This window comes from Pagrus major, chromosome 9, assembly GCF_040436345.1.
Source record: "Pagrus major chromosome 9, Pma_NU_1.0".
NCBI classification, from domain to species: Eukaryota; Metazoa; Chordata; class Actinopteri; order Spariformes; family Sparidae; genus Pagrus; species Pagrus major.
The window spans coordinates 9,227,541-9,253,285 of NC_133223.1; the positions used below are offsets into that span (position 1 = coordinate 9,227,541).

Sequence of the window (25,745 nt, forward strand, 5' to 3'; positions counted from 1 at the left end):
TTCAAACAACCAAAAACAGAAATATTAAATATCCTTTATTATAGTTGCTAAAATATTAAAAGGCCAGTTGTTGAAAAACCGACATGTTTTGACCACTGGGGCGGCTGTGGCTCAGAAGGTCGTCCACTAATCTGAAGGTCAGTGGTTTGATTTCCAGACCCCTGCAGTCTACATGTTGCATTGTCCTTGGGCAAGATACTGAGCCGCAAATTGTTCCTGGTGTCTCTTCTATCGGCATGTGAGAGTGTGTGTGGATGGTTATCGCTCCTGATGAGCATGAGGCGTAGCAGCCTCTGTCACCAGTGTGTGAATGTGTGTGTGAATGCTGACTTTGAGTGGTCTGACTATATAAATACAGTCCATCCACAGTGCACTCTGACTTCATCAGGGCTCCAAACAATAAACAACACGATTTCATAACAAACCAGATGAAACAAAAACTCACAAGTGAAACTGCTGGTATTAAAATAATCCTCAAGTAAAAGCACAAAGTATTGTTCTCAAACACTACTCAGAGTATTAGTTACTTTTTAACCGTTGATGTTTAATAAATGATCAATAGCAGACGTTCAGTCAAAGGAGTTTCTGTTTCTCCAACTCCACTCAGTAGTGATCACAACACCTGTACAGCTCGGTGACTGCATGACCGTACTTGTCACTGTGATCAGATTTCCATTAGCCTGTCGGTGTGCTTAGCAGGCTCACATTTGTTCACGTGTGTAAGGTTGGCAAGTAAAGTAGTAGCATCCACACAGTACCCATGGCAACACTTCTGAACAACAACAACAAACACACAATAAACAATGACACCACATAATGTTTGGCTGTAAGAGGTGCCCTGTTTTCAAAATCAGATACGGGCTTTCCATTATTTTCTCGGATTCATTATGTGGAGAAATCATCCCGGTAGATTCATGTGGGTGAGGCAGCAAAGTGTCCTACCTGTCTGAGGATGAAGGAGGTGGAGGTGGTGCTGCCGTCAGACCTCTTCAGCCGGCTGCGTCTGGAGTAGGTGCCTCTGTTAGCCTGGTGAGGACAGAACACACACAAATCAAATCCACCTTTTAATTTCCTCTATATCTTTGTAGCATCTCTACCCTTGACTCCCCTCCACACTGACTCAAGGGCACCTTCCCCCTAGTAGCCCCATCAGCCCCAGTCTCTCAGGCCCCGGGGTTGACAGGGCTCTGGATCCTTCCAGCTGCCTCTTGTCCTCTGTGATGACCTGATTATATGAAGCCACTCTGTAATTGCTCCTTACCAAAATCCACAACACATTTCTTTTGTATGGACACAACTAAGCTGCACTGATTCCCTTTGTATGACCCAGTTTCATACGCAGCCTATTTGTTTCAGTGCTTGAGGAGCCAATGAGGCAACACTGCACCTGAGATGCAAAAGGAGGGGCGACATATGATAAACGACCTCTCAGCTTTTCAAACACGGTATGTTTGGAATCATATCCTCCTGTGACACAGCAGAGCATCTGGGGTAACTGGATGCTTCCAACCCCAAAAACCAAAAGAACAGACTGCTGCAGACTTACTTATTTATTTAACGTCTTTTATGATGAAGGACCATGTACAATATTAAATGTTGCCATTTGATGCAATGTACCAGAGTTAGCTTATAGCTAATTTACATCTGTAGTCCCTTGGCAGTTCATAATTAAATCTTCACATAGTTATAGAACATCACAGAAAAAATAAATTAACTATAACAAACATAACACAGTAACACAAAGCAGTACATCACATACACACACACACACACACACACACACACAATATATCATTCAGGTCAAAAGCAGTGATATAAGATCAGGACTCGGGCTGCATTTATTTATCACAATCATCTCAGCAACTCTTTTTATTTTGGATTAATCTGCTGATTACTTTCTATAAAATTGGAATATTGTGAAAAATGCAAATCATAATGAGATGATATCTTCAAATTGCTTGTTTTGTTCAACCAACACCACAAAATATTCAGTTGACTAAACAGTCTTAGGTTCCACTTACATCACTATTTCTGGAGCTTTCAGCTGTCAGACGTGGTCCTCATCGTCAGATTAAATCTGCTCAGTTGTCATGGAGCTGAATGTTCCAATTTACTATAATTTTGCACAATAGAGCGCATACCTCCGCCAAGGCCCACAGTCTCCTTTAATTCAATCAAGACTAATCCAATATCAAATAAAACGTACTTAAATCAACCAGATTTGGATTTGTATTTTCATCCCCATCAAACTGAACTCACTCACAGCCACGTTAATACACCTGATTTTTTCCATCAAGATCTACTGTATGTACTCTCCCCTGAGAAATAAAAGAAAATGTCAAAATTAATCAAAGGGATTCAAAAATCCCTGGATCTGTCCCTTAATGCAGATAAACACCAAAAGTTACTGTGGTCTATTCTGGGCTGAGACACATCCTCCATCCAAGTGCGGTGGAAATCTGTTCAGTATTTTTTGTGTAATCCTGCTGACAAACCAACCAAACACCAACTAATGGACACGGGCGAAAAACATAACCTCCTTGGCGGAGGGAATTCAACAGAAGAAAAAAACCAAGTCAAATTCTCTGATTTCAGCTTCTTCAGTGTGAATATTTTCTGGTTTCTTTACTCCTCTACGAAACAATCATCTTGGGATATGAGAAAGACTGATCAACATTTTTTAACATTTTCTGTAAGGATGCACGATATGGATTTTTTCAGCCGATAACCGATAACTACCTGCTTCTCATGGACGATACTGATAACCGACAACCATTTCACATTTTTGTATTTTAAAAATAAGTTCATAACCTGCAGTTGATGCACCCCTGAGGGTAAAAGGCTCAGACTTGGCAGCTGATGGATGATTTATCATTCATAGCTCTAATAACATTTATTATGTTAAACCCAGACCATCTCCCTCCTCTATGAACGCTTGTGGAACACGTATTGCAAGGTAATTGTGTTGTCTTCTTCTGAACTGAAAAACAACACCCACTCCAGCGACATGTGTGGCTCTTGTCTACATTGCGTGCAGCAGCTCTACGTCATGAACGTGTCAACAGCATTGTTGTTCTTTTTCTTTGTGTTTACTGGCAGCTGGCAAACCAACTTTAAAGGTGCATACCGCCACATACTGTGTGTAAATGCTGCACTTGCAAGCAATTTGTTTTTGTATCATCGCTTTTAATTATCGGCTATAATTTTACATTATCGGGCTGATTATTTATCAGTCTGATATATATGGTGCATCCCTAATTTTCTGACACTTTATAGATCAAACAACTAACTGATTCATTAAGAACATAATTGACAGTAAACATAGTCATTAGTTGTAGCCCTAGCAGTCAATATAAGAGAAGCTGGGACTAATGTTCAGTATTTATGTTTAAAAAAGAGATTAGTCAATTATCAAAACACAGCAGTTGCCGATCAATTTTCAGTGGAACAGCTGATTAATTATTGACTAATTTCAGCTCCACAATCATTAGCTTTCACTATCATATAAATATATTTCTATCCATCTATGTGTAGCAGAAGCTGCCTGAGTGCTAAAGATGAGTTTCCTCTGTCGGACCACCTCATGCATCATGAGCACAGTCCCATCAGAACATCCTTAATAATTAAGAAGCCCATTTCATTTCTTTCTGAATAAATCTAATTCTCAGCATACTGCAGGACCAGAGCCTGTGTGTGATGGATGACACCCCAGAGGCTCATTAGGACTGATGCAAGATGTGTCTTCAGTGAAACACAGAGCGTAATAATGAGTTAAGCAGGTCTGTGGGGATCACTGCTCAGTCTTTAAAATCAATTTCCAATGTTGCTGTTGGACTATCAGGAGTGTATTGTTCTCCTTCCTTTTTTTTCTATCAGAGAAGAAGAAGAAGAAGAAGAAGAAGAAGAAGAAGAAGAAGAAGAAGAAGAAGAAGAAGAAGAAGAAGAAGAGCCTCTGATTTCATGCATATCTGTATCTTCCTACCTGGAACACGGGCTTCTGCAGCCCGTCTCCTATCCCGTGCCGGGTGTAGATGTGCCGGGACATCTCAGCCAGCTCATCGGTCCAGGGCGGAGGCTGCCTCTCCGTGCCGCTCCACTGGAACTGCTGCTCCGGTGGCGGACAGTGCACCGCCGGCTCCAGCTTGACTCCGGTTCCGCTTCAGCCCACAGAGGAGAGAGGAGCGCGTCTGTGATGGGTCCCACTCTGCAGTGGCTGATCGCGGATGAAAGCGTCAGTACCAGAGCCGGCACGGACCCTGACCCTCCCCCCTCCTCTGCATCACGAGGGGCTTCAGCAGTGCTGCGTTCAGGGACGACGCAGAAATTCAGAATTACAACTTGAGAAGCACATGACTGAACTAATGCATACGTGAGAATATATCCATGTATCATACAGACATAACCTGCATCCACATAGGCATATGAAAATCATTTTACACTCACCTGTGTTATTTTGTTCATCCTGTAAAATGTTCATTTGCTCATTTTCTTCCAGATTCTCATTGCTTGTATTTTTCTCTACATCTCCATCATTACTTGCACTACACACAGTCTATAAAGATGGCATCTGAGCATTTGACTCCACACAGTGCTGTGTGTGTGGAGAGACTAACTGGCTCATCAGCACACCAGACAACAGCTAATAACTCTTGTTGCCTCAGTTTGTATCACAAATAAATAAAATAGGAGTCACGTAAAATACAAAGCAGGATTTGAGTTTTTGGGAAGTGATGACATTGATTCTGTTAACAATAGAATCTTAACATTATCTTCTTTTTTATTTTCTCTGACCCTGCAGCGTACTCTGCATTTCAGAATGCACATTATCTCGAAAGGTCTTCGAATGGCTCTTTAATAATTGTACAGGGTTTAAATATAAACAAAGAAAAGTTAAGAAAAAACAATTTAACATCTTAAAGGAGCACTCTGTAGTTTTTTTTTTTGAAGAAATGTTAATGAGAAGAGAAAAATCTAAATAATCAAACTCTCTTTGTTTTCATGACTGAATAAACTGAATAAACAAACTGACCTTAAAGGACAACACAGCTTCATACTGTTTCACTTTGTTTATATGTGGCGGACCCTGCCACCTCTCTAGCTTCAAACAGTGTTCTGGAACCTTATTTTCCTCTGAGAACAGCTTGTTTATTCAGTTATGGAAAATATACATAATTCTGAGTTTGTATTATTACCTCATTAATATTGTAAATATTCCAATTCTGAGATTGAATTTCTTCTCCAAAACTACAAAGTGCTCCTTTAACTTAGAATTTATTTTGTCCGACAACAAATAAATGTAAAAACAACAAAGCTACAAGAACTCTACGTATTGTTCTTAACATATTAAAGGTTCTCTGTGGTACTTCTGTGTTGTGCTGGAAGCCGGTTGCTAAATTAACGTTAGCTACTGTTGAAGGACGTGAGAACGTGCATAAAGTCACATCCTTTGCACTGTCGCAGTAAAATCTGACCCGATTCCTTCATAAAGAAATCCACAGTCCAGCAGCCTTAAACAGCTTCAACACATCGTCCACAGGCTTGTGTAGACAACAGAGAGAGACGAGGAAGGTCTCATTTTTCATGTCATGTTACAATCTGTTCACATATGGCCCATAAAAAAGTGATTAATAAATGAAACTGACAAATTGTTACACAGAGCCCCTTTAAAGTTGACCCACTAAATGCTCTCTTGTGTATTTTTACCTCCTTTTTTATCGGCTAATTTTAAAATTAATAAATTACTAAATAACTATTAATAAACTATAAATAAATAGCTATTTTAATATATGGGGTCAAGCCAGGTTTATGTAAATTGGTTGCACTGAGACTATACTTGGTCAGGCTTAAACTGAACTAGTCTAACCCCATCAAATGTTCTGTTATTTATGTAAATACATAATAATAATCTCAACCACCAGAATGATGACATCCTGTACAAAGTACAGAGACAACAGAAAGGTGGATAATCAAATTAGGCCTCACAGATGGCTCATTTATTGTAGATATAGTTTTGTATGAATGATTAAAATGAGATACTTAAAATGAATCATTTCTGATCTTGGAGTTTACGAGGAGCATTTGAAGGCAGCATGAACTCTCTTTGGCTGTACTAGCCTGATCCCTTTGGCAAGAGAGTTAAAGCAAATTTATTCTCTTCATGGTATCAAAAAAACCAAGACATCCCTCATAAGAATTGAAAAATGTCCCACTACAAATACTGTAGGCCAGGGTTAAACTGGTAACTTATAGTTTTATAGTAAAAAGAACATAGTTTAATATATATGGAATATATAATTTATATATTTAATATTTATAGTGTTTAATGTACATCTGCAGGCCAACAGACTCTCTTTCTACTGATTTAGCGGTTCGTTCTTCACTTAAAAATAAAACAGACCAGTTTTATCTCAGTAAATAAACCAGGACAAACAACAGATGATAAAATCTTCTCAGTCGTCCTCGCCAAACAGAGCTACCAGCTGTGCTGTTTTCAGACAATCCCACTGCAGGCCTGCAAAAAGCCTTTACACTGTATGCATCCTGGAGAACAGCCTGTGGTGTCTGGCTTTGAACATTTAATTAAAGAAATCAGTTTTTAGCTTCACTTTGCCACCAGAACAACACTGGCATTTAAAGGATCCCCAGCACAGCTTTCAGAAACTATATAAAGGCCAAGATCAATGAATAAATCATGTCCTCTGGGCGATGATCATATCATCGGCTTCTTCATCATGTGCAGGTGGAGATGTGTGCGGGGAATCAGAGAGGCTAATTAGGTGGACAGTTACTATTTTAATCACCTCCCTATTAATTGTATAAATGTAATTACTTCAAGGCCTCCGAAGGGAAATATAGATCGAGACCACCCCCAACACAGGTCAATGTTTTTTATTTCAAAGAATATTATAGTTTGCTCTGTTACAAAAGCAGTTTTAAAATCCTGGATAAAGGAACTTCTCCTGGAATATTTTACAGAATTATACATATCCAGCGGATACTGAGACTGAAGTTACTCGCCAAAGTTGCGTCCGTGTCATTCTTTGATTCCTACAGAAAAACAAGGCATCCAGTGGTAAATACATGTTTACAAAGCTAAGGTGCAATGTCAATGTCACTGACAAACCCAGGTATTTTACATCTAATATACAACGCCTTTAATATGAGGCCGGTAAAGGAACAGTTGTGGCTAAAATTTCAACTACGAAGCTACTGCAACAGGACTGTAGATTCTATTAGAGCTGCTCCTTTATATATATTAAAACTGAAGAATAAAACAACAGTAAAACATGATGTCTCACTTCTCTCTCTTCATACAAGCAGCAACTATGATTTTATCTTCTTTAGAATTTTGTTCCACTTATATTTTGCCTGAACAATGAAAGTAAAAGCAGAAGCAAAGTAAGAATAATTACACATTCTCCAACCATGTAAATTATACATGTATAATGTCTCAATATATATAAATCAAAGTACAGGCAATGTCGTTGACAATTTTGAAATTTAACAGCGTGCATTTGCATAAAACATGGACTCTAACAGGTTGGTTAGCACACATGAAGACGAGAGGCAGGAAGGTACAGACGTAATAATCATGAACAGACGCAGTGTTTCATCAGATTAATAGACACACAAACAGATGCAGCTAACCATTTCTCAGTTCACCCTAAAATCTGATGATCCTTATGAAAAATCAATGTCATTTTACAATGATGAAGAACCTATTATGGATAAGCCCTCAAACACATACGTACGCAAGACACACGTACGTATGCAGAAAACAAATATGTGCACACATACACACAAACACACACACAAAGACGTCATCTTAAATATCTCAAATGCAACCACAGAATGCATTACAAGGCAGTGAGTTTATGGGAAAGTTGTTGTTGAACCATTACACAAATAGAAGTGTTAACATACATATTTGATAGTTGAAAATATAGTTTGTACTTTAGAAGTTCTGTTCAAAACATCGATCAGCTACAGTGATGGATGCTGGTGAAGAAGAGAGAAAAAAAAAAACGCAGCTCCTGCCTTTGAGAGAACTGCACACTTTGTCCTGAAGCGAGCACCCACACACTGAATAAGTGCAGACCGTGCAGAAACATGAGCTCTCACAACAAGATTCACCGACAGACTTAAAAACAAGACGGCAATTAAAAACTAAAAGGAAAACAAAACATTTGGGCCATGTTCACAATAATGCAGATACATCTGAAAATGCCACCAAGGGGTTAAGTGGGGTTCAATCTACACTAGCTGGTGCACTAGCCTATCATGCAAGTCCCAAAGAATGAACTACAATGTGAGTTTGCAATTTAATTTACATATTTTACTGGATTTGTTTTCAGCTTGCAATGTTTTTCAGTTATCAGTCTCACAAGCACCTGACAGATCAATACAGCTGTCTAAACCAGCTGTGCACAGGCTCACGTTTCAACTGCTTTTTACATGCTGCTATTTTAGTCCACTTTATTTCTCTGTGCATGTTAAGACACTGGTCTTGTTTTACGCTATATGGGCTGCAAATCCTTCTAGTGCACAACAGTGCTGTGGCTGAAGGTCTCCAGTGTGGACAATGACAGGTGATGTGCTGCTTTTGCTACATGGCCGGTGTAGACAAGGTAGTGTGAGAAGAAGGCCACCATGGAGAGAAAAGAAAGCGTTTTTTCACATTTATCTACATTAATGAGGACATGGCCTTACCGTCTGTTACCACCGAGATGTGCGTGAATTCTTTGAAGGGGGTCAATGCAAAAATATGGGAGTAGAATTGTGTTGTGGTATGCTAATTTCTTCAGAAAAAGACTGCTCTTTACATGGCCCTGCATTGGTGAACAACTCTTCTTCTGTGATGACCTGTGACGTCTGTGAAGACCAGCGCTGCGTTCACTGTCAGCCAGGAGAAAAGAAGTGAGGACAGGAGAGAATTCCTGACGCCATGTTTAGCCTCACGTATAGTAGCCGAGGCAATGCACACAGAGAGAGTCCTGACTCAGATGAACAACAGTCCTGCGTTACATACACACCTCAGTTATTTCAACCCTCGGGGGGTGTGTTCGATTCAGCTCATCAGGCACAAAAACTGTCTCAAGGAATGTCCCCAAAGCAATACCACACAAACAAAAACACTCGCACAATGTAGGCCATATCAACACACCACTGGAAAGGGAAATATCTGGAGGATGTATTCATCTCAGGTCTGATGTCAGTGGGAGTTTTACAGCAAAGGCTGCTGATAATACGCTGCCTGCTGCTGTTGAGGAGCCTGGTGAGGGGGAGCAGCCATGGGATAGGATACAGGTGGCATGTTGGAGTTGTGATAGGTCGACATGTCCATGGCCACGCCCGCCTGGGGTGGGTAATGAGCTCCTGCAGCTTGGTTCATGTACTGAGCGTTCATACCACTGCTGTGAAGAAAATACAGATGTGATGCTTAGTACCAACAACAAACATGGAAACTGAGGATCAACATGTAAAAATTACAGTCTCATATTTACATGTAGCAAATACATTTAAAAGGTGCAATACGTAGGAACATTCACACTCCAAACAAATAGGAGGCAGAATATCACCAGACACCAACTGCTAACTGCTGCCAGAACGTCAAAACTGCTTTTTCTTCCCATTCTTACATATCGCACCTTTAAATACATCCTCTTGGATCTCTCTCAAGATCTTTGTAGATCTCCAATGTAGAACAAAATCTTTGACACAATGGCAAAAGGTAATAAATTCAAAACCATAAACAAGAAAAAAAATTACAACACAATCCAGGGCTGGTCGATGGCTCAATACAACCCTCTTAGCTCTTGTAGTGAATCCTCTTGTGATCATATGATTATGTCTTGTTATCTTTTACAAAATGTGGTCACGTTCCAGTTTATTCAAGCTCATTGTAACTAAATGAGCTGTTAAATGTTTTTGTTTTTATGTTTGGGACTTTTACATAAAGTTTTATTCTGGTGTAACAGTTCAGCAAACACAGATCACATTTAATGGGTGATTTGCAAACATTGCAACAACCGGATATATATTGTATATTGAAAAATGATTTTATTACATATAATGATATCAATATCAGCCAAATCACCCAGCTCTAATACAGTCTATTACAGAAAGTCTATTTGAAAGCTAGTCAGTTTGCGCATGCTGTGACTTTCTCTGGGAAACACTCCAAGGACAAATATGATGAGGATCAGCCAAAATAATCAGTGTTGACGAACAAGGTACTTGTACACCACTCATCCGTCTGTTTTCCCTGCTTATCTGCTTTGATCTTTTTTTGGATACGAGACAAAAAAAACAACTTTTACTGTCTAAGAAAAAAGAAAGCTGAATATGCAGAGAAGTGGTGAGAGCAACTGTACTTTAAGGCAATCTGCTTTTGTACCACCAAGTCTTCTCACTGGGGACTACTTTAGATTTCTTGCATGTTAAAAGTGCACTACACAAGTTTTGCAAAAGTGAAACGCTTTATAAACCATTTATTAAGCAAGTGTAAAAGTTTATAAACATAATGGCCATCCAGATAATGTTTATAGATACAATTGCCTTATAAATGGTTTGTATAGCATTGTTGTTTGTCAGCAGTGAAATAACTCCTAACTAAAGTTAAATAACTATAAATTTTTTTTTTTTATTTTTGATAAAATGCTTTCTATCAAATCATATCTGTCTACCATTTTATTGTATACCTTTTTCTAATCTTTTAGTGAAAATATTTTAGCAGTGCTAATGTCAGGACTCTCTGTTTTCTAACTGCCTAATATTCAAAGCTAGTAGCTCATTAAAGCCAAAGACCTGAGGTATCGAGCCACCTTTATTAGTCACATGACGTGAGCCTTGTCATTACTTGTCTAGGAGTGTCTACAGAGTACTCTGACAGCCTTACAGGTCCTGTTTACAGTGGCAGGGCTATTGTCTTACCTCATGTAGGGCGGCTGAGCAGCCTGGCTGCTAGGTGGGGCTGAGACGTTGGGTGGCATTGAGTGCAGGGATGCAGGCGGGTCGTTGGGCAGAGTGTAGGGCTGAGCAGGAGGAACCTGGGGCATCCCTGCAGGCAGGTAAGGAGCGCCAGCTGGGCCGAGGTAGCCCTAAACACACCAAAAGGAGCACTGCAGTTAAGCTTTAATAACTGCTGAGAGCATAAATATCATAATTCCCCATCAATAAAAATAGTGTGCTGTCACTACTTCACCAGTCAACTCGGGGCTTTAGTAACAGTTGGCAAAAATAACATCTTCTCTGAACTAACTCATGAGGAATAGACATAAATAGCCAGACTGTAGATGATGTTGCACTTACAACACAAACATTTAAAAAATAAAAGTTCACAACAAATGTTATAGAAGTTGCATGTTAAACGAGCGGATGCAAGTTTCTGAGCTCATAAATTCAGAGAGTTTCCTTCTCTCTCCTCAGAAAGTTAATATCATGTCTGCCCCAGGCTGACCTGAGCAACGCTAATAAAAGAGATGTCCATCACTGAATGTTATGCCTCCAGAACAGGTCTGGCAACTGGGAGTTAGACAGAGAATGTGAGATGTAAAACACCAGGCCGTTGGATGAATTAATTACCAACTATTCCTGTAAGTCAGGAAGTGTTGCTGCATATTTTTTCACACTTTATTCAAATTATGAGGAAGAGCACCAGTTTAGAAAATATATGCTAGCTGTTGTAGAATATTATATACAGTAAACTATGAAAAGTATTTACTTTTATAATTTGAAGTGCTTATGTGCAAAATCCTTGCTTTTGCAGGTGCAACAACAACAACCTGCTAGGCAGTTTCACAATAGTCTGCAAAAAAAATGATGAAGGGCAAAAAAGAAAGAAAAAAGACATGCAGCACTTCAGTGTGGGCCTGGCCAGTGATGTGGACATTTTTCTAAATCTCGGGGGAGAGACAGTGACATCAATCACTACAGAGAAAACAGCCACTGCCAAGAAAAGCCAGGCTGCCTGCGACTCTCCAGGGAGGAAAAAAAGGCTGACTGAATGTCAAGCTACCAGGACGAGTACAAAAAGCAAGAAAATCAACTGCTTTACTGGCCAAATATATCACACGAGGAAAGGATGTGAGAAATAAAACAGGAGACTAATAGCAAGGTATAATCATATGACTGCTCTGAATGATTTTCCTCAACATTAGTCCTCCGTTGTCTCCATAAAAACATAAATCATCACATCAATAGATCAATAGAATCTATAGGAGTCTGCTGCTTGTAGGTGGGCACACTGGTAGTTAACACAGTTCCTCTTTTACACAGAAAATATTCAGCCTTTACTGCTCTGAACTGAGAGCCAACCTCTGGCCAAAACCATCCTTAAATTATGTATGACTTGGTGCTGCTTTTTATTGATGTGGAACACATCACAGAGCAGATTTCACCTACAAGCAGTTCACCTACAAGAAGCCTGAGTGATGCGATTTAAAGTTGTCCAAGTAAACATGAATTCAGTTTTATTCATTTCAGAGAGAAATTAAGCAGCTTCATTTGCTGACCTTAATTTGCCATTACAGCAGTCATTAAGACTACGGACATACTTTACAATTAGCTAAAGTTCCCATGAACCAATAGTATCACTGTTCAACCTTTTATCCGAAGAGTCAAACTGAATTATAGTCAAATTCATCTGAACTTGGTTTACTGTATGTTTCGTCTCTTTTTGGCAAATAAATTACACTCAAAATACAAGTGTAGGGAGAAGAACAACAGTGGGACAAAATATCGTTACAGTAATATATCGCTTTACTTCCTTTTGAGATACAATTATCGATACACTGGCGCCAAATAGCAATATTTTTATTAAAACTTGCAGCACTCTAAACAGATTCCCCTGCCAATTCGACTTACCAGCAAAAAAGCTTTCAAGTCGAAAGGCTGGACCCACTTTGTTCTTTTATATAGGTCAGTCTTTATCTATTTTGTTTGTCCCATCAATGTTGTAAAAGGCTATCTGGTGAAAATAAAGTAAAGGCACCTGAATCGTTATCCTGCTGTGCAAGGCCCAACATCTGTGCTGGATTATTCACACATTATTACTATTATATGGGTATTATTAGCGCAATATCAATAATTAATTTTCTAATATCAGGGTTATCGTCAAGATCAGTATATTGAGACATCCACAAAGGTGTAGACATTATCAGTACATTAGCTAAGCTGCTAGCAATCCAGTCTAAAGAGCCGAGTTATGAAGGGGGATGACTGTTGTTTTGTACTCCATCTTTTGTCCTTTTCATTTGTTTGTGTGCTGCTGCTTTTTGATTGATTTATTGATTGACTGATTGATTCAGACAGGCTCGTAGTTTTAACACTCAATGTTGCAAAGCTACTTGAATAAAATGTTTAGGTATCAATGCTAAACACAAGATGAAATGGTTGTTAAGGAGAGAGTTTGGGAAGCACAGTTTTCTGACCTGCATGGGTACAGCTGAGCCGGCTGGTGCGTACTGCGGCTGCATCTTGGAGTAGGCCGAGTAGAAGGGAGCCTCGTTCATGAGCTTGTTGTAAAGCTCCAGGGCCTCCAGAACTTTAACATTCAACTCTGACAACTCCGAGTGTTTCCTACAACAAAGAGAGAAACATCTATTTTACAAGGATCTTTTTCAGTTTTAGAACAGTCCACCTGGTCTAAAGATTGTCCTCTGTAGCCTGACAAACAGACAGCTGAGGCACAAGCATCGCTATCTTTATCCTAAACTTCACTGAAGCAGAAATAGATGTTAGATAATCTCACACACAGCTGGGCCGTTAATGAATCAGTCATAATAATTCTGATAAATTGAAGTCTACATCTTTAACACGTTACCTGTCAATCTCCTGCAGCTTCTCATCAATCATAGGGTTCATCTGTTCACAAGCACCTGTTCAGATATTTAGTTAGAGAGGGAAACAGAAACAGAAACAGAAACAGAGTTAGAACATAACAGACTGACTGCAGTCGTCACTGGCACAGCAACTAGATTTACACCAGCATTAATGTTTATACCCTCCAGCTGGATCAGCTCTGGGGAGTCAGGAGCCGGATCTGCAGGATCTGCATTCTGCAGCAGTGCCAGTGTTCTGTCCATCTTCCCCTGCAGAGAGAGGAGAGCAGGTTGGTAGACTGATTCAGGTGATGTGGATGAGGTGATGGTTATAAATATGCACTGAGGAAATGTAGTACCTCGTCAATGAAGATGGGCTCAGGCTCAACTTTGGTTTCTATGGTCGTCTCTTCAGGACTGGTTGTCTTTTCAACATAAGCCACTGTGGAGGAAAAGGTTTAATTTTATTAGCAGTACTTAAAAAAATGATTTGCTCCTGTTTATATCAAATAGCTGAAGAGCACAGAGGCTGGTATGCTTTCTTTAAAAGGGTACAAAACATAGGTCAGACAAACCAGCGCAATGTTCACTTTGAGATTCAACAGAAAGACCAACCTGGTTCTGGCTCAGCATTCAGATTGGTTGTGACAAAGTTGGAGGGGAAAAGACCCACTCCTCTGTGGTTCTCTCCTTTCCACCAGTTTGGATCACTAGAAAACAAGCATCAAACAGGAACAATAAGCTCATCAGCTGCCAAACAAGTCATCTTTTCAGAATTCAAGTCTTTGAGCGTGTTCCTTTCTTTATTTGTAGGACAGACTTTGCCACGCTGTTAAGACATGAAGCTACATTTTTTATTGTAAATTTGGATATAAATCAGGAAGGGTGTAAGAACTAAAGTGACTCTTTCAAGCTAGCAAAAGCATAAATTATTCTACAGCTGAATGGCAGCTGTTTGCCTTATGATGATTGGTGTGGGGAAGTCAGAATTTTTAACAGGTCCCACAAAAAAAAAATTATATATATTAGGGCTGTTAACGAATATTCTATATTTGATTATATAAATCAAATTGTAAAAAAACAAAACAACAAATACAAGATATGCGATCGTGAAAATGAATATTTGATTTCTACAGCTGTGCTGCACTGAATGTACTGCAAGAGCAACAGGAGTAACTTAAAGTCACTTCTACTGATTGAAAATGAAATGTGGGTCAAGCTGAGCGAGAGAGAGCAAGAGAGAGCGAGAGAGTGAGAGAGAGAGAGAGAGAGAGTGAGAGAGAGGGAGAGAGATTTTAAGTTTTACAGTATTGGACAGTTTAATTATGTTTTCTTCTGTGCCTGTTGGTTGGCTTTTCAAGCAGGATTACACAAAAACTACTGAACATACTGCCACTAAACTTGAATGGAGGATGGGTCTCATCCCAGAATAGACCCCATTAACTTAAGATAAATGGACGAATAATTTTTTTTCTCACTCTCTTTAACATTGTGAGAGGGTATTTTTCAACATTTCCATTAATCCTCATGGATTTGGCCATGGATGTTGAAGAAAAAAAAGGTGTATTTAGGTGGCTGTATGTATGAGTGAGGACAATTTAATGCAGACTCTAGATATGGGGAGCTCAAATCATGGTTAAGCGGTTATGGGTGCTTGTATGCTCAATATACACCAACTTATTCTAACTGCACCTCTAAATTTGCATGTTCAAATACCCGACGAAATTAAACCAAGCACACAAACTGTGTAAATATATCCATTATTAAAAGTTCTGAGAGATTATTAGGAACTAGATTCATACTTCTGGTTGCCTCTTTGACACACTGTACCCCGGGACATTATAAGATTTATAGGGTTTATTGCACAAGTGTTGTATAAAACAACGCGTAGCTGAAGACTACATTAAATTTGATATGAAGCCCGTCTGCATTTCATAATCTGACAATGTCACTGCTTTGAACTAAACTGATTAGAAAGTCTGCAACACTAGCGTTTTAAGGATATAAAGTAGCTGATTCAAGGTTGGAGGTGTCATCAAACACTAACCTGTCATCTAAAACCAGAATAAGTTCTCCAGTTTTGAAGGTCAGCTCATTGTCTTCAGCAGCCTCAAAGTCGTACAGCGCTCGCACCTTCCGGACCTCCTGCCCTCCGCCACCGTTGGTGTAGCTCGGGGGGTCGGAGGTCGCAGTCAGGGGTCGTGTCTCCGCCTGCTGCTTCTGCTCCTGTAGGGACAGCTCGATGGCTGAGAGAGGAGAGGAGAGGAGAGTCAAATTTCCAGCACATGGGCTTGGCTCAGTCACAGGATTAATGTATTCCTTTTATTCCAGAATACAAATAGCTCTTAGAAGACCGCTTAAATGTGAGATGAAAATAATCAATAATGCAGTCAACAAAACAACTTTTTAATGCATGAGAACATAAAATTCTTAAATAATGAATTTAACTTGAATCCTCATCGAAAATATGAGTGTTTTTCTGAGAATATTGGTATAAACACATATCAATAAACCTTAAACAAACACAATAGTTGGAAATAATGCATCTGCTGTAGAGAATAATGCAGATAACAACAGATGAAGTGCACTTATGATGGTGTGTGGAGCTGAATGGTGGCGCCTCACTTTACCTTTGGCCAGGTTGTCATCATCTGATGCTTTACTCACAGCAGGTGTGTTGACCTTTACGGTGGAGCCCTGCAGTCAATATAGAAAGATAAGGTCATGGCTGTGTGTGTGTTGGGGTTGTATACATACAGGAGGGAGAGAAAACTGATTAGTGACAGTGACTGTAATGCCACCTGCAGTTCATGTTGGGTACTACATGTTGCTCAGAGATGCGCTCTCCCCTTCAGACACTGTCTCACTTTCTCTCATCTGAGGTGACCCGAGGCCGCTCTCTGACACAGCAATGAGGTCAAAGTGGACAAAACAGGTCAACTGGATGTTGTTGCCATTGCTACACAGCAACTCTTCACACCCACATATTCATAGTGGATGAACTAATGCTTAATACTGGCAGCTGGTGAACCAGAAAGTATTACAGAAGCTGCTCCATTGTCTCTTTTACACACGCGATGCATAAGAAAATTCTAACATGCAGACATGCAGAATTCTCTCAGTTATGGAAATTAAACTTTTACGGTACAGTGGTAAAAGAGTGTTGCTCTGGTTAATAGTGTGCTTCGTGAACAGTATACAAGAAACAACTGATGCAAGTTTAATAAAAACACAACAGGTCAAACAAGCTAGAGCAAATTCAAGCAAGTCAAACTCAAACAGAGCAGAACGAAGAAAAAAATCTACCTCATTAATAGTTTAGTCTTTAGTTGTAAAGCAAGTAAAACACAAATGGGCCTGCATTCAGGCTCTAGAGCCTGTAAAAGTTGGGAAACAGCTACACATATACAGCAAATATATCTGAGCAAACACACGGTGGAGAATCCCTCAGACTTCTAGTCAAAAAGATTTTTGTATGTTAAATAACAAGTGCAAGGAAGTGCATCAAGTGCAAATAACTTAATCACACTGGTAATAATCAGTATCTTAAAGAACACTGTAAAATACACACTAATATTACACTGACTGAGGGGGACAGGTAAGGCTACAAGTAACAGGTGTAGGGAAGCAAATACAAGTCAGGTTTGATAACCATGTGAGCAATAACATGCTAAAGTTAACAACAGTAGTTTATATGTAAATACACCGATCAAAGAATGAATAATTTCCTTATTAATACACACACGGAAAATATATACTTAAATTGTTCAACATCTTACAATGAAAACAGCTAAAAGGAATGTGATCTATGGTGCACCCAAAAAGCTGGAGACCAGCAGGGTGCCAGTTAGTGCCTGATGGGTGGAGATTTCATTCCATTTCAAACTGGCACACAAATGTTCACATTTTGCTTGTGCTTACTTTAACCAACAGACTGTGGACGAGAAAACAAAATGCTTTGTATACCAACAGAGAGGTACACGAGAAGGACTGTAAAACTCTGTAAAAAAAGCTGTTTCACATGTCATGTTCACATGTGCCAGTACCAGCTGTACTTTCTCACTCTCTCTTCTCTACAACAGCGAGCTGACACACACACACACACACGTACATTATTAACAAGTCCAAACCTAAAGAGAGAAAAAAAAAATATATATATTTCTAAAAAAAAGTGTGATATTTGATGTTTACCACAGTCTTTCGGCTGTTCGCCTGCTGCTAGCCAAAAAGAGATGCATCTCGTTATCATGATAAAACCTTTACATTTATCTTTTAATAAAAAATAAAATAAAATAAAAATGTCAAGCCCTCAATGTGTCTATTTTTCCCCATGGTGTCGAAATTATATCAAACAGATATTTTTCAAGTTTTCGCACCAAGGTTAGATATTTCAGTACCATGACAACCCTAATTGGTAGTATGAAGCTGGAAACAGATAAAAAAAGGTATCCGCATGCTGTTTAAACGTCACACTAAAGCGCAGAATGAACGACAGCCCAAGGGAAATACGAGGGAGCGCTGCGACAGCTTGAGTGGCACTACCTGCTGCTGTTTGCTCATCAGCTGATAAATGTCATACCTGCTGCCTCATGTGCAGCCTGCTCTCCATTAAAACTGGTTCCCCGGACCGTCCCATAACGTGACACACAGCACACCGACACAGCCAGGGGCAACAAAGTGAGGAGGAGACGGAAAATTAAATCCCAGAGATTTTAAGATCATTTCTACAACACACGCACAACTGTGTTTGTTAATCCATGGTCTGCGTATAGGGATAAAACTGATCAGTTGTACAGTGTGACGTACATTTATCTTTTACACTGTTGAGGATATTCATTAACCGATGTTTATTAAGGAGTCTGCAGTGCTGTTGAAAGGGAGGTGTTATATGGTGATTTTATGGCCAAGCTGTTACGTTGAATTACATGATCTATACAGGATTTGACCAGTGTTGTCTTGATATACCGATCTATGGCTGTACTTAAAGGGTAACTTCACAAATTTTACACATTAGAGTTTGTTTACAGGTCTTGAGGAGTACTACTACTACTACGTTTGTGGCTCCAGAGGAAGATGCATGTAATCTGATGATTTGCCTCCAATGATGTCACTCAGTGGTAAAGTTGCATTGTGGGTAATGTAGGGGTCAGGTTTTGAAAAGCTGTCCACTGGTCTAACATTACACTCCCATAACATTGTTGGACTATTATTGATAGTTATGGACAGTACAGCAGAACCAGAGAGATCTCCCTTTTTATTCCACCGCTTTTCCCTTTCTTTTTCAAAACCTGGCACCTACATTACCCACAATGTAATTTAGCCAGTGAGTGCCATCCCTGGATGAAATGTATCAGATTACATGCAGCTTCATCTGGAGCCACAAAAAGCTTTGCACTACATTTTTCACATATGCTGCAGTACTCCCTAAGACCTGTGAACACACTTTAATGTGTAAAATTGGTGGAGTTACCCTTTGAGATTATGACCACGAACACAAGATAAACACAGGAATTTGCTTATTGGCCTTGTAAGAGGTACTCAGAACTTCAGCATACTACAGACAAATTCACAAAGCACTTATAGTGCATAAAATATATCATGAATCTCAGTAGACACCATGTGTGGTAGAGTTTGAATTACTCATTAATTCCTCTTTTCTCCCTTGAAATACACTTCTGAATGTAGAGTGACAAACTCAGAGTATACATCATCTACAGAAGCGAAGCTCTTAACAAACAGTGCCAGCCACAGAGGGACAATGACCACACATGATACAACTGTAGGTCAGCTGCTTTATGACATCCTGTGAGCAAAGTCCACTTCAACCCTCAACACATATAAGGCTGTTAGATAACAAATGAGACAAACATCATACAAAGAACGGAAAAGAAAACAGAGGGCCGCTTCGTCCCTACTCATCAGAAAGATGGTCCTGATCCTGGGACTTGCACACAAATATCCACAGAACGATGTCAAATATGTGAAGAGGAAATTCCACTGTAAGCACTCGCCATACAAACGCAGAGAGACGAGCTCCACCCAACCTGAACCGTCACAGTGGCAACACATTGGTCAGCAGGGAAACCACAGCTGTAACAACAGCATCAGGCTAGACAGAAATTATCCACACCAGTTATTTTGTTATTGTCAATAGGGGAAGAAAACCAGCAAAACAGAGCAGTGTGAAAGAGAACTGCTAACACATGACTTCAGTTGCATGATACTCAGCTCAAACCGTTTCCCATCATGAGACAAAGTGTTAAGATGCAAGTGGATACAACAAAATGCTGCTAAATCTGGAAACCAAAGTGTCGTTTCTTTTTGTAAAATAAAAGCTGGCTGGTGTCGTGGTGAAAGTGGCAGACCGATTTAGATTTTAGATTCCTTCTGAGGGGAACTGAATAATGAAGGCTTACAGTAAATTAGAACTGCAACAATTAGTCAATTAATCGATCAAAGGAAAATTCATCGCCAACTGTTTTGATAATTGATTAATTGTTTTAATCTTAAAATCTTAAATGTGAGGATTTGATGCTTTTCTTTGTCATTTCTGACAGTAAATAAAGAGTCTTTGGGTTTGGGACTGTTTGGAAAAAATGAAGCAATCTCAAGATGTCTTTGGGCTGTGGGAAACTGTGATGAGCATTTTTCATAATTTGTTGACATAAATACACTAAATTATAATTGACTCATTGATGATGAAAATAATCTGTAGTTGCAGCCCTGCAGTGAATACTAATTTACTGCACTGAGTTGGTATTCACCGGACACATGTTATGTTATGTTGGCTGTGTTAGACAGGGTTAGAGACATTAACTTTGAAAGAATGGGGAATATACAGCTTTGTTGTTGCTGAAGAACTAAGTTTCAACCTTTTTGCTCATTGATGGTTAAAAATGATCTTTTGAAACAACTACTTTAATGTTGCCTTGTCAGCTTTGTATTTGGAGTCGTGTATGTTTATCTGCCAGAGCTATGTGACTAAATGAAAATAAATAAAGGAACATAAATAGCACAAATGAAGGCGAGATAGCACCTTGCTTCGTGTGTTCTCATGATCAGACTCTATGACGTCAACAGACCTGTGAAGATGCAGAGGGGAAGCTGATGCCGTCCTCTTTCAGAGACTTGATGGTGGCGCTGATCAGGCTGAGTTGTGGATCCTTCTGGAATTCTTCTGCCCACTCCACCATCAGAGCCTTTAGCTTCTCACACACCTTAGGGTGGGCCTACACATGACAGGCAAACAAACAGCTATGATAACTGCTCTCCTGTGTTTTTATGATAGAAGACTGGCTGCCCAATAACAGGGCTCTAACCAATGTGAGGACTAGACGGATGGAAAAGCATAGTTATGATTCTATCTGCAATCTTTCAGTCAACTTTCTCCAGAGTTTGATGGTGCACGTGTGTGAGAATGACACCGGTCAAGAGTGAACAAAGAGATGACAGACTGATATAGTGACAAGCAGGAATAGTGAAAGAAATAAAACCCAGTTTACATACCCTGCTCAGCACACTCCGTACTTCACTGGCAAACTCCCTTGAACAGATTTCCAAGTGGAATATTTTGCCACAGTTTGACACACATGCACCCAACAACTGCAAAAGCAAAAAATCAGATTAAAATATTGTATTATCGCAAAACAAGAAGGCTCCTTTTTTTCCCCAATGTATTTCAACCTCTGAACATTTTTTCCTAACACTGACATGACTGAATTATTTAGAATGCATATTAATAGCAGAGAAATCTTTTGTAATTGTAAATGGTTTGGATGACAAAAGGGCTTTAAATATCTGAATGAGTGAACACAGAGATCTAAAAATAGAGCAGGCCATGCGACAGTATTTGCTCAGGATGACTCAGGCAGAGAAACAGCTCTCATATTGCATCTCGTCTGAGTTAAATCCTCCCAGTATGAAATCTTCCACTTTCCCGAACGGCTTTAACAGTGGGAATGTTAACTATAAATTACAGCTCAACTGGAGCCAGACTGCACTGGTAATTACTTAATTGTCATGCCTAAATGGGACATAAGTAGAGTTTCAGCCAGTAGTCAATGAAAGATTAGATTGGATGGTTGGTTGTTGAAAAAATTAAGCTATCTGATGACGTCATTTTAGGCTCTGGGAAATGAAGTGAATGTGATGTGATGTGCAGTAGCTATCTCGATGGTGTGTCCATCCAATGTGTGCATACATTTGGTAGCATGAGAACCCAGCGATTAACTCACATTGAGGGCCTGCATGGCAACATGAGGCACTTTGTGGTTGATTCTCTTCATAATGGATCTCAAGCTGTCCTTTGGTCTGAAACAGAAGAGAACAGAATTCATTCATTCATACTGAACAACCAACTCAGCGTCCTTACACTAGAGATGCTTCTGTGCAGGTCCTGATCATATCCAGCGTAGACTATTTCCAAAATGTACTCTTCTTAAACAAGGAAATATTTGAACCACAGTGCTGCTTAAATGCTAAGGCACTTTCATTATTCAAAGGCTGCTTTCCAGCTTACCCATTGGGTGTCGTTCCAACCTTATCACAGATGTCCATAATGAGGCCCCAGTCATCTGTTGTGTTGGTTTCATTGGTTGCCTTCTCTGGAAATATATCAAACAGAGATACAGTGCATATGGTTGAGTGAGAAAATATCTTCACTGGCATCACTGCTGCTCATCTTCAGACATAATGTATTTGTGGGCAGACATGCCAGTCGCAGTGGGCAAGTGTGTGAATAGCACATAGCAAGTGTTGAGCTGCCACATTTAGAACTGGTTAATGTTGTACTGAAATCTGTCAGCCTGACATTGAAAAAAACAAAAACTCAGAAGCCTCAATATGCCAAATAATTTCACATCTTTATGCCATGTTATTATGTGAAATTGCAGGGTTTCTCGTTGATATGGTTAGCCTTGTGATCAGTTCAGCCACACTCATTAAATGAGATTTGCAGTGTTAAAAATCATATCTGCTCTTTTCCCAACAACAGTTAATGTTTAGTAATGTAACATTTCATAGAGATATGTTATTTTTTATATGATAGTAGTGAATGCTGTAATGTGTGTCAGGTGAGGTGACCCACAGCGGCTTTGTTATATGTTAGCAGGAAACAAACGTCAAGTAAACTATGTCATGACAGCCAGAAAACATCCAGAGAGCCAGTTAAGTGTAACAGCGTACTATTGTCTGGTCATACAAGAACTATGGTGTTGCAGAGACAGATAAGGATGGTGACCTGTGAAGTTTGCATCCAAATTTACATAACACAAATAAGAGAAAATACATAACTGCAATGATGATCAAGCTAACATATTAAAATCAGACTGACTCAAAGTAGAGCTGAAGTGATTAGCTGATCAATATATCTGTTAATAGACTAAACAAATTACTGACGGTTAGGGAAGTGAACTTACAACCATATTCATATACATGTACAACTGTTCTCTCAATTCATTGTTTCATCACTGAAATTTCGGGAAATATTGACAAATACCCATCACAAGCACTGAATCACTTCAACATTTAATGGATAATCAAAGTAGATGCGGGTTTATTTTCCATCAAATGAGTAATCCATTAATCGAGCAATAATTTCATCTTTCATTTGGTATGACATTTATAATTTCAATGAAAAGTACAAACGATTTTTGTTTCACCTTCTCACATGCGTCATTGTAAAGTAAAAATCCAGGGGGTTTTGTGACTGTTCACAGAAACTGAGATCGTCATTTTTACTATTGACGAGCATTTTATAGTCTACAAGAAATCATATCAGGTAGAGATTCAACATGACAGTTATTTTTTGGCCTAGTACTTCTGAAACATGTCATATATAGCAATAATCGACCTAAATAAGAGATATGACCGGATTTGGGATCAGGTGATCTTGTAACTGACGTTAGCCAGTCACGGTTTAGCTAACGCACATCGTTATGAATCAGACTCAAAGTTAGTCACTAAGCTGTCGCTTATCCTCGCAAATTAACTGATCGATAAACCTAACGGAAGTTGTTGACAACCAGTCAGCTCGTTAGCTACACACTAAGGGGTGACTGAGACGTGTGGGTGTTGTTGTTGCCAGAAACTGACTGTCATGACTGAACTTAAAACGCTACATCGAACTAGCGTTAAAGAACTCAAGCTAAGCTAACGTTAGCTTCAGATGTTGTTGGCCCTATCGGCAGCTAGCTCTGACACACTGAAAACACAAAATAAACAGCATTTCGCTTACCAACATCTTGGTCAAATGGGTTTTGGGCGAACAAAGGCATTCTAACGATTTAAAAGGAGCCAGACTACTTGACGAAAGAAACGTATGTGTGTTTTCCAGACGAAACCTAAACAAATATCTCTTCCTTGTCCATTAAACTCGCACCAGTTGCTCTTCCGGAAACTTGGCTGCCCTGAATAATGCCTGAACAATATTCTTAAACACCAGAGTATAGGTCCATGAGTACAGTGAGTAAATTATGTTTTTAGGACGTTCAGTGTGTATTTGTGAGTTGTTGTTGTTGTTTTTTTAAGTTGACATGAATTAAAAAAATGTTCCACACAATAATAATAATAGTTTATCATCTCTGTTCACTCTCAGAGGAGACTAGTGAAATACTGACATCTAGTGGATAAAAGAGGGAAGTATGTGCACAAAGACAGCAGCACTTGTTACCAAGCATTGACTGATGGGCTGGCATCACATTAGACTTCACTATATGTTAGAAGGGCTGACTTTCAGCTCTAGATTGAGGAGGTTTACATCCATATTGGCTGAACAGGGTAGCACTTGTCCCCTTTGACATAGCCCTCCAATTTTATAATCCTAAACAGACCATCAGCGATATGTTCTTGACTGAGAGATTCACATTAACTCAATCTAAATGATTATGTTTCACTTGCTGACACGATAAGCTAGAGATACTGCTGGTCAAGCCTGTCAGAGCATTACCAGGGGAAAACCAAGTGCTGATGATGTTTGTGGGTCACAGTCACTCAATGCGAAAGATTTGACATTAAATGTTACATAAGATCACTTTAATCTAAAGTGGTACTCAAGCAATTTAAAGCTGCACTTTCATAGTTCAAGTTTTTAGAACTTAGGGGATTTCAGATTCAGATTCTCATCACAGATTTCAGAAGTTATCATTACATGCATATCTCAGTAACTATGATAACCAACAACAGATAATTATTTCAATTCTATAATCATTTTGCAGTTTTGACAGCTTTACTCTCAACCCTCTTGGCTTGGGTTGTATGGAAACAAGTGGACACCCGTTGTTTATTGGCATTGTTCTGAGATATATATTTATAATGTGATACCTGTAGAAATGTTTCCCCCCGATTATCTATGAAATGTACAGTAGCCTGCACACAACAGGCTACACAAGGTAGCTTCACAATATTTTTCCCAGAGCCCCAGAAACCAACCAGTATTTCTGCTATTCTGGAATACTGTGCTGCTCCAGGTTTACAGGGTGTCAGTTAGTTTGCAGTAATTTGACATTTATTTAAGAATGTGCACAATATAACTGAAATAATAAAGTAATAAAACTAAATTCTGACAATATCTGCAGAAGCCACCCTAAGACCTTTTTCATTTAGGTTTACAGTATGGGGCTCCTGAGGGTCGGGCACCAGTAATCAATCAAATGAAATCATATCAAAGTTATTTATTTAGCCAAAAATCACAATGTCATTGCTTCAGTATATCTGTACAGTGAACAAAATCCTCTGTCCTTAGACCCTAGATTGGAGTGAGGAAAAACTTCTCAAATAAAAAAACCTTTTAACAGGGGGGAAAAAAGATGGAAGAAACCTCAGGAAGAGCCACAGAGAAGGGACCCCTTTCCCAGGACAGAACATGTATGTACAGAACAGAACAACAAAATCACAGAGTATACAGGCTTCATTGACAGAATATCTGAT

At 39.3% G+C, this 25,745-nt stretch overlaps 2 protein-coding genes across 3 annotated transcripts in view; both read right to left on the reverse strand.

The window, feature by feature from the left end:
* The window catches only part of cacnb4a (calcium channel, voltage-dependent, beta 4a subunit), a 40,795-nt gene extending 36,750 nt beyond the window's left edge, over positions 1-4,045 (reverse strand). For both annotated transcript variants that reach the window (XM_073473565.1, XM_073473566.1), the window contains exons 1-2: positions 3,983-4,045; positions 943-1,026 (exon numbers count right to left, since the gene is read on the reverse strand). In XM_073473565.1, coding sequence (XP_073329666.1) covers positions 943-1,026; positions 3,983-4,045 — 147 coding nt within the window. The remainder of the gene's footprint in view (positions 1-942; positions 1,027-3,982) is intronic.
* Positions 4,046-6,873: 2,828 nt separating this feature from the next.
* stam2 (signal transducing adaptor molecule (SH3 domain and ITAM motif) 2) lies at positions 6,874-24,220 on the reverse strand. Its single transcript, XM_073473485.1, has 14 exons — positions 24,055-24,220; positions 22,339-22,423; positions 22,055-22,130; positions 21,327-21,422; positions 20,903-21,049; positions 16,451-16,517; positions 15,868-16,066; positions 14,436-14,530; positions 14,180-14,262; positions 14,003-14,090; positions 13,823-13,877; positions 13,431-13,578; positions 10,933-11,099; positions 6,874-9,413 (listed from the first exon to the last, which is right to left on the reverse strand). Exons 1-14 carry the CDS (start codon positions 24,092-24,094, stop codon positions 9,224-9,226), a joined length of 1,536 nt encoding a protein of 511 aa, XP_073329586.1. The 5' UTR covers positions 24,095-24,220; the 3' UTR covers positions 6,874-9,223.
* Positions 24,221-25,745: the final 1,525 nt, after the last annotated feature.